Source organism: Otolemur garnettii, unplaced genomic scaffold, assembly GCF_000181295.1.
Source record: "Otolemur garnettii isolate 467f Iridium unplaced genomic scaffold, OtoGar3 scaffold00024, whole genome shotgun sequence".
NCBI lineage: Eukaryota > Metazoa > Chordata > Mammalia > Primates > Galagidae > Otolemur > Otolemur garnettii.
This window is the reverse complement of record NW_003852419.1, coordinates 18,453,222-18,462,600: the sequence shown is the minus strand read 5'-3', so window position 1 is coordinate 18,462,600 and position 9,379 is coordinate 18,453,222. Positions and strand designations below refer to the sequence as shown.

The following is a 9,379-nucleotide window of genomic DNA, read 5'->3' as shown; positions in this document are numbered from 1 at the left end:
AAAAAAAAAAAAAAAATGCAGAGGGGTAGGAGAATAGAATGAGGAATGAAATTAGAAGGGTAGGCAGAGTGAAATAATGTTAAGTCTTGGCTGGGTAAAGTGGTTCTCACCTGTAATCCTAGCACTCTAGGAGGCCAAGGAGGTGAGATTGCTTGAGCTTACGATTTCAAGATTAGCCTGAGCAAGAGCGAGACCTATTGCTATTAAAAACAGAAAGATTAGCCAGGCATTGTAGCACATGCCTGTAGTCCCAGCTACTTGGGAGGCTGAGGCAAGAGGATCATTTGCACCCAAGAGTTTGAGGTTGCTGTGAACTGTGACCCCACAGCACTGTAGCCTGGCAACAGAGTGAGACTATGTCTCAAAATGATAATAATAATAAAAATAATAATGTAAACCTTATGGGTCATTCTGTTCCCTTTTTACTCAGAATAAAGTGGACAGCATTAAAGGATTTTAAATAGGGATATACACATTCCAATTTTTGCTTTCTATGTATGTGTGAGAAAATTAAGTAAAGAACCCTATATCACTTGATGGTGGATTGGGTTTTAGGAGTGGTGAATAAGAGAGTTCAGGAAGAAGGAAGACAGATGGCAGTAGGTTTTTTAGCTTGAGCAGCTGGTTGGAGGTTGGATTCCATTTGAGATGAAGAAGGATGGATGCCTGAGGGACATGGAGTGGAGATGTCAGTTACTTGCATATATAAGTTTGGAGCTGAGAGAAAGGGTTTGGTCTAGAAAAGCCAGTTTGTAAGTTATCTATTGCTATAAAGATGATATTTAAAGTCAGGAATGTATATGAGATCTCCGAGTCATTGCAGCCTGCTGACTATTTTTTGTTAAATGCCTTAAAATGCATTTTATCACATAGTATCCTGAAATCTTAGCCATGTATTTGTGTATCTTAGCTAGTGAGTCACAATTTTGTGATTGAATGGCAAATAGAATGGTGGTGCTTTGATAGTTTTCCCTATGTTAGCTTACTGTTCTTTTCTTTCCTCCCCAAGACTGTTGGGTGACTTCTTCCCATGTTCCATGGTTTGCTTTGATCATATATGGAGTGGTGGCTGCTATTGAACCCTTTGCTCTTCATACCTGGGTTTCTCTTATGGCACATTCTTAAATTCTCTGGAAATCTCCATTTTGTTCAAGCAGAAGAATCAATAATAGGTGCCCATGACCCTTTATTTCCCACTTTTATTTCATGCTATAAATATTTACAGATCTTTTGTTTCATGTTAGTACTGTATAGGCAATTTAAAAGAGAGAAAGATAATTGAGAGAATTACCCAGTGTTCCAGGAGTATTCTAGTGTTCTGTAGATCATATTATGGGAATATTAGAGGATGGGAGGACAAAAAAATTGCAGGTTCCACAAAGGGGGAATTGTTTAAATTGAGCCCAGCTACTGATAAGAGTGAAAGAAGCATTTGGTGTTAATATGGAGGATGTATTCGAGAAAACAAAGATTAAAGGTGAAAGAACCAGATTAATAGGCCCTTATTTTTAGTCTGAGTGATGGCTCTAAACCAGAGGGAAAATGTTGTATTTTTTTAGCAGCTATTTTATTGAATCTCGTTTGTATCACATATACTTAAAGAGTTCTGTGCTCCAACCCCTGGTCCACGTACCAGTGGCCTGTTAGGAATTTGACTGTACAACAGAGCAAGGAAAGTTACAGCCTCTCTCCATCACTTGCATCTCTGTCTACTGTTAGAGCCTTCTTCCTACCCCTCCCAAGGAAAACTTGGTGCCAGTCTAGGGGCTGCAGCCTTAGACTATATTATACCAAAGGATCACTCTTAACAGGAGTAGTATAATAATAGTGGTAATGGTAGTATAATAATAAATTTATACTTTGGAAAATGCCAGAACTGTACATTTTAACCCGTTTTATTTTACTACTTAAGTCTTTAGTTTTTTGTTTGTTTGTTTGTTTGTTTGTTTATTTGGAGATAGTCTCATATGTCACCCTCGGTAGAGTGCTATGGCATCATAGCTCACAGCAAACTCAAACTCTTGGGCTTAAGTGATTCTCTTGCCTTAGCCTCCCAAGTAGCTAGGACTATAGGCACCCCCCCGTAACGCCCAGCTTTTTTTTTTTTTTTTTGCAGTTGTCATTGTTGCTTAGCTGGCCCAGGCTGAGTTTGAACCTGCCAGCCTCGGTGCATGTGGCCAGCATCATAACCACTGTACTATGGGCACTGAGCCAAGGCTTTAATTTTTTTTTATGTGCCTATTATATACTTTCTGAGACATTATTTAGCTTACTATTATCTTAGCATGTGTTTTGAGATTCAACAAATGATAATGGGATGAAAGTAGATTCTTTAAAATTATTGGCTTTCCTCTTAATCTCTGCTTATCTATGACTGAAAAATAAGGTATGGATTAATAAAAAAAAAGAGAGAGAGAAATAGGTATACTCTTTTCTCAAATGGAAAATCAAGGATTTAATTCACTGAGTCTTTGTTGTGCTTAGAATAGTGACCTACAAAGAGGAGCTAGATAATCGTCTTACTGATATTTACCTGGATGGCTTTATGAAACAGATCTTTTCATTTCTGTTTGAAAATTTTCCTGAGGAAAAGTAACCAGTGTTTAGAACGGTGTTTTTCAACCATTTTTAGCTCATGGCACACTTGAACCTATAGTTAAGCTTCTGTGGGATACTTAAATTATGTTGATTAAAAAACAAAGTGAAAATGGCTCAATGCCTGTAGCTCAGCGGCTAGGGTGCCAGCCACATGGACCAGAGCTGGCAAGTTCAAATCCGGCCCAGGCCTGCCGAACAACAGTGACAACTACAACCAAAAAATAGCCACTGTTGTGTCAGGCACCTATAGTCCCAGCTACTTGAGAGTCTCAGGCAAGATGATCACTTAACCCCAAGAATTTGAGGTTGCTGTGAGCTGTGACGCTATCACACTCTACTGAGGGCAACATAGCAAGACACTGTCTCCAAAAAAAAAAGTGAAAAAAGAATACACTTTCTCTACTTTGAACTTCTTTCGAAAATAATTTAATGATCTTTAAAAATTTTTATGGCACACCAGTTGAAAATCACTGCTGTAGAAGAAGGCTATTCTAGAAGAGTATAAGAAATTGAAAAACCACTGCTTTGTCATAACTATTAATTTTCTCAAATAAATTTTTATTTACCAGGTAACAGATGTTTTACTACCCCTTTTAAAAATGCGAGACTGAAAAATAATAGCAAATTTAATTAATAATTTTATGCTGAAGAGTTAAATGCTGAAGTTTTTTTCCCCCCAATCTATCTTAATAAAGCAGTTATTCTTATTTGTGTAGAGCTTAAGATGTGAAGAACTTCATCTTCATGCAGAAAATCTGTCTAGGCGTGTCTGGGAGCTACTGATGCTCCTTCCTACATGTCCTAACATGTTGATGGCATTCCAGAATATCTCAGATGAACAGGTGAGCCCACAAAAATCTTATTCTGCTGGAAGATGTTACCAACTTGCATTCCTGGAGACAATATATAAGATCACCTCTCAACTCATACTCTAATTAAATCTAAGTATTTTTTGCCCATATACAGTAATAGTTATATGGGCTGAAACATGTCAGTTCATTTTAATTTTGATTTATTTAGTTAGGTTGAATAGCACAACGTAGGCTAAATGCACAACAAAAAGTATTTTCTAAAATTATGTTGAGAAAACAGGAATTTACCTTTATGTTACATTTTCCATATTGTGGTATGCTTTGAATGTGCTTTGTTTTCAGCAACAAAAAGTAATGTTTAAGAAAAACACAGTAGGCTCAGCACCTGTGGCTCAGGTGGCTAGGGTACCAGCCACATACACCTAGGGTGGCAGGTTCGAATCCCCAGCCCGGGCCCGCCAAACAACGACGGCTGCAACCAAAAAAAGTGGCCGGGCGTTGTGGCGGGCGCCTGTGGTCCCAGCTACTTGGGAGGCTGAGGCAGGAGACTCACTTGAGCCCAGGAGTTGGAGGTTGCTGTGAGCTGTGGTGCCATGGCACTCTGCCCAGGGGGATAGCTTGAGGCTCTGTCTCAAAAAAAAAAAAAAAAGAAAGAAAGAAAAACACAATAAGGTGAAATGTATCAGTGCTTATTTTGGAAGTATATTTAACTGACAGAATTAGAGGAATATGAGACAAAGAAATTTAATATATACCATATGTGGTAATTTTTCTATAAAAGTATCACCTCACATGTTTAAATACTCAATATCTTTGTAAAGTTTTTAAAATTAAAGATTGTTTTTAAAGACTGTGTATAATAAGGGGGTTGTTTGTGGTGATCTCCAGTAGAACTCTCTTATAAGCTAAATGGAAAAACAAATATACTAATGTTATGCTAAAGGTTAACTCTAAGATTGAGGCCACTATCAGGTGATTTCTAGAGGTGTTTATCTCATGTGGCTTAGAAGTGAAGATAACGGGCTCTAGAAAATGGTGAATGATGACTCATAGGAGTTCTAGTAATAACATTTCAAAGATGCATGTTAAGGATGAATAACATTATTTCATGAGAATAGAAAACAGCAGTGTTGCTAAATTTTGTATTTGTATATGACTTTAAAATATATAGCTCTATTAAGTAGATTTTTAGTTCATCAACATCCTTTAAAGTTTATGCCTTTAATTAGACTTCAATGGTTTTTGTCCCCACTGAGAATATGGTAATTGCTTCATCGCTTGTGAAGGTTAACAAGTTATAACTTTTTCCCATGCTGCTGTTTGCATATTAGTTTTCATTTTAACAAAATTTAAATGAGTAATTGGATTTCTAAGCGTACCATTAGTACCAGTAATATACTTGGTTTTTATATGTTTTAATATGTTTCAAAGTGGTAATATTTGAGTTTTTAATATCGTGTCAGTTTCCTTAAAGTCTTTCTTTTTGAAATTCCCTTAATAAGTTGGTTTGAGAAACATATGTTTTTCTTTTTTTAATTAAAGAGCAATGATGGACTTAATTGGAAAGAACTTCTCAAAATTAAAAGTGCCCACAAGCTATTGTATGCACTGGAAATTATTGAAGCTCTAGGAAAACCTAACAGAAGAATAAGGAGAGAATCAACGGTAATTGAATTTCCATTATTATCATTAAATGTTTTGGTTCTCTGGAACAAAATCCCAGTATTATCTTTTCATTCTGGAACAATTCTTTCCTCCACCATCCTCCCTTACTTGTTTGTCTTTCCCACAGGGAAGTTACAGTGATCTTTATCCGGATTCAGATGATTCAAGTGAGGATCAAGTGGAAAACAGTAAAAATTCCTGGAGTTGCAAGGTTTGATCATAAATGTTTTTCAGTTTATTGATAAAAATAATTTACCCCCATCTTTCCAAACATGGGTTTGGAAATTTTTTTTTTAATTGTTTGGGATTCATTGAGTGTACAAAAAATTAGGTTACACCAAATGAATTTGTTAGGTTAAAGTCCTCTTAAAATTGTGTCCCATCCTGGTACCCTATTTCTTCATTTAAAAAAAAAATAATAACACTTTTAAAAGTAAAGCATAGTGTACAAAGTATATAGAATAAGTCTGTATCAATTTAGCACTGATTTTTCCCCCCTACCATTGTAGTGCTATTAGGTTATCTCAGTGTCTGGAGTTAACTGGCTCACAGAATACAAAGATCATTTATAAACCTTTACAAGAATCTTTTTTAAGCCTTGCTATGGTGGCTCACGCCGGTAATCCTAACACTCCGGGAGGCCAAGGCAGGTGGATTGCCTGAGCTCATAGGTTTGAGACCAGCCTGAGCAAAAGCAAGACCTTGTCTCTAAAAATAGATGGGTGGTGTAATGGGCACCTGACTGAGACAAGAGAATTGCATGAGCCCAAGAGGTTGAGGTTGCTGTGAGCTATGACACCACGGCACTCTACCGAGGGTAAGCAAGTGAAACTCTATCTCAAAAAAAAAAAAGACATCTTTTTTAAAAGAACTCTTGAGAGTAGGGTTTATGTTATTTTGTATACATAAGTTTTATGTATACATAAGTTACTTTGGTGATATAAATGAATAATTTTCTAAATGAAAGATTTGTAATATTTTATTAAGCTGTTAATAAGCCGGTTACCATTACTTAACATAAATACTTTTCTCTTACAATTACTCTCAAAATTGCTCACAGTTTGTTGCTGCTGGAGGACTTCAACAGTTACTAGAAATATTTAATTCTGGAATTCTAGAGCCTAAAGAGCAGGAATCATGGACTGTGGTAAGTGAAAATTTCCTGTTTCAGCTAATTACAGTTATGTTATTTGAAATACATCCATTTCTATCAGCAAGTGTAATTCATACATACCCATTGTGATAAAACAGAATATGAAATACAAGAGAAATAAATGTGAAAATACAGAGTTTGATAAAATAGTTAACGTAATAAGAGTTGTGTCAATTGTGTTAAAAATTCTTCAGTGCTAAAATTAATTGCTCAGTACTATGGCTAATTCATAAACATTTTCCTTTATGTATATAAATATTAATTATATATAGTCCGGAAGTTTACTTGCTTTTGAAAAAATTAGTTTACATCTTAAATTTTTTAGAAGCATTCTTCTTCATTTTGTTTTTGTCATTTTTTCCTATGTAGTAGTAATACTCCAGACTATTTTGACGGTTCTTCAGTGAGATAGATAGAAAAATGGATAGTAAGCCTTTAGAAATTTTTATAACAAGTAAACATTGCTGTAGTATTTTTTTACAGTATTTTGCAAAGATATTGGTCTTCGACAAGATGGAAAAAACTTTAAATGGTACTTTGCCTCTATGAATTTGAAGAAGCACAGCTCTGTAATAGTATGAAAATAAAACAGCTAATAGAAATTAAAAACTTTGGCGTGTGGCACAGTTGTTATGGTGCTGACCACATACACTGCTAATGGTGGGTTTGAACCCAGCCTGAGGCTGCTAAACAAAAATAAATACAACAAAAAAAATAGCCAGGTGTTGTGGCAAGCACCTGTAGTCCAGCTATTTGGGAAGCTGAGGCAAGAAAATTGCCTAAGCCCAACAGTTAGAGGTTGCTGTGAGCTGTGATGGTACTGCACTCTACTGAAGACTACATAGAGAGACTTTGCCTCAAAAAAGAGAAAAAGAAATTAAAAACTTTATAACGATACACAAAACTTCACACTCTAGTATTGAACTAAATGCAAATGATGTTCCATTTCCTGACTTCCAACAGATCAGATAAGCTTTAACAAACATTTAATTCAAGTTTTAATTTCTTGGTACTTACTTAGAATTACATTGGACCATCGGAGTAGGGTATAATGACTGGATATTAAATCTTGCTATGTCCAAACATTTAGAAAACATTACAGTCTACTACATTTACCATTAACCACTGGTTTTATTATTACTTTTCAATTTTAACTTTACATATTTTACTATCAGTATTTTCCTTATTAGGCTATCCACCATTATCAGTTAACTGATAATTATCATAGTTCTGTATCTTATACTTCAGATTTCTGTTTGTTGCATTTTACTGTTTTCTTTGTTGTCCTGTTATTATCTCAGAATGAAGAAGTGCCTTTTAGTTCTTTAGCAGAGTGGCAGAATTTACTAAAACTTTTAAGGAGTAGTTAGATGTCATCTATAGAAATTTTGTTTATATTCTAAGTTGTGAATAAAGTTTACATGGAATCATGTGTGAGTGGTTTTCTCTGTTTTCTTTGATGTCATGGATACTTTTATAAAGTCTTTCTAGTAAGAACGTATTACTGCTGTATGAGACACATTGTAGCCTTGTAGGTCAGGGATGCAACACATACCTAAAACACAGATTGTTTTCAGGTCAGTTCACATCCCCTATTTACAGAGCATCTTTATATAAGTTTGGGATCGTTCATGTTTCTTAACCAACTTTATCTTTTCCCTTTAAAAATGAACTTAGTTGAGGCATACTTTTTTTTTTTCTCTCGCAATTTTTGGCTGGGGCTGGGTTTGAACCCACCACCTCCAGCATATGGGGCCGGTGCCCTACACCTTGAGCCACAGGCGCCGCCCAAAAGTAAAGTAAACTTTTTGAGGTATAGTACACATTCAGTAAATTTATGCTTTTACAGTGTACTGTTGACTGGGTGTGGTGGCTCATGCTTCTAGTTTTTAGCAGCCAGGGAGGCCAAAGTAGGAGGATTACTTGAGCTCAGGAGTTCAAGACCAGCCTGAGCAAGAGTGAGACCTTATCTCTACTAAAAATAGAAAAATTAGGGCAGTGTCTGTGGCTCAAAGAAGTAGGGCGCCGGCCCCATATACCGGAAGTGCCGGGTTCAAACCCAGGCCCTGCCAAAAAACTGCAAAAAAAAGAAAAACAAATTAGCCAGGCACAGCAGGCCATCACAGCAGACCCCTGTAGTCTCACACTGCCCACACTAACCAGAGCAGCAGAGTTGAGACTCTGTCTCAAAAAATAAAGAAATAAAATAAAATGTACAATTCATTGGTTTTTAGTATATTCACAAAGTTGTGCAACCATGAATACCATCTGAGAATAATTTTATCATTTCCAAAAGAAACTTTATACCCATTAGCAGACACTTCTTTTTTCTCTCCAACAGCCTTAGCTCTCAACAGCCACCATCCTTACCAGCTTTCATTCTCCGGATTTGCCTATTCTAGTTATTTCATATAAATGGAACCTACAGTATGTAGTCCTTTGTAACTAAGATTCATCATCGTAAGCATCATGTATTAGTAATTCATTCTTTTTTTTTTTATTTTAAAAAAATCTTCATATTTTTCATGTTGTTGAATCAGTGAGTAGTCCTTTTTTTTTTTCCAGAGATACACACATTACATTAGTTATTTCTAAAACTGGTAAAATCCCAGCATCATAAATAACTTTTCCCACAGCCTGTGTGATTTTATTTAGTGTGTACATATTAATGCCTTAATACATTTCTATAGCACATTCAATGAGCATATTAATAAAATTATAGCTGCTTCAATGACCTTGAGCCTAAACTTCTGTCCTTTATAGACCTTATTTTTTTTTTTTTTGCAGTTATTTGACCAGGGCTGGGTTTGAACCCACCACCTGCAGTATATGGGGCTGGGGCCCTACTCCTTTGAGCCACGTGTGCCGTCCCAGACTTTTTTTTAATATTTACCATTATTCCATTATTTAAGTTCAGTATACAAATGTTCATTGTACACCATTAACAATTAGAGAATTGAAGTTAACGTGACAACACAAAATGTGAAATACATAAAAATAATTCTTCAGAAATACATAGTATTTCTATGGAAAACTTCCGGTTATTGAAAATATAAAAAGACACATGTCTGTATATATTATAAAATAATTTTTTTATTAATTGTATTCCTTCTGTTGTAACTTGAGTTGTTATTGAAAATATAAAAAGACA

The 9,379-nt window shown here is 35.5% G+C and overlaps 1 protein-coding gene across 4 annotated transcripts in view; it reads left to right on the top strand.

The window, feature by feature from the left end:
• The window catches only part of USP34 (ubiquitin specific peptidase 34), a 255,697-nt gene that overhangs the window by 142,289 nt on the left and 104,029 nt on the right, over positions 1–9,379 (top strand). For all 4 annotated transcript variants that reach the window (XM_023512071.1, XM_012804030.2, XM_023512069.1 and 1 more), the window contains 4 exons: positions 3,315–3,440; positions 4,953–5,075; positions 5,203–5,286; positions 6,136–6,222. In XM_023512071.1, coding sequence (XP_023367839.1) covers positions 3,315–3,440; positions 4,953–5,075; positions 5,203–5,286; positions 6,136–6,222 — 420 coding nt within the window. The remainder of the gene's footprint in view (positions 1–3,314; positions 3,441–4,952; positions 5,076–5,202; positions 5,287–6,135; positions 6,223–9,379) is intronic.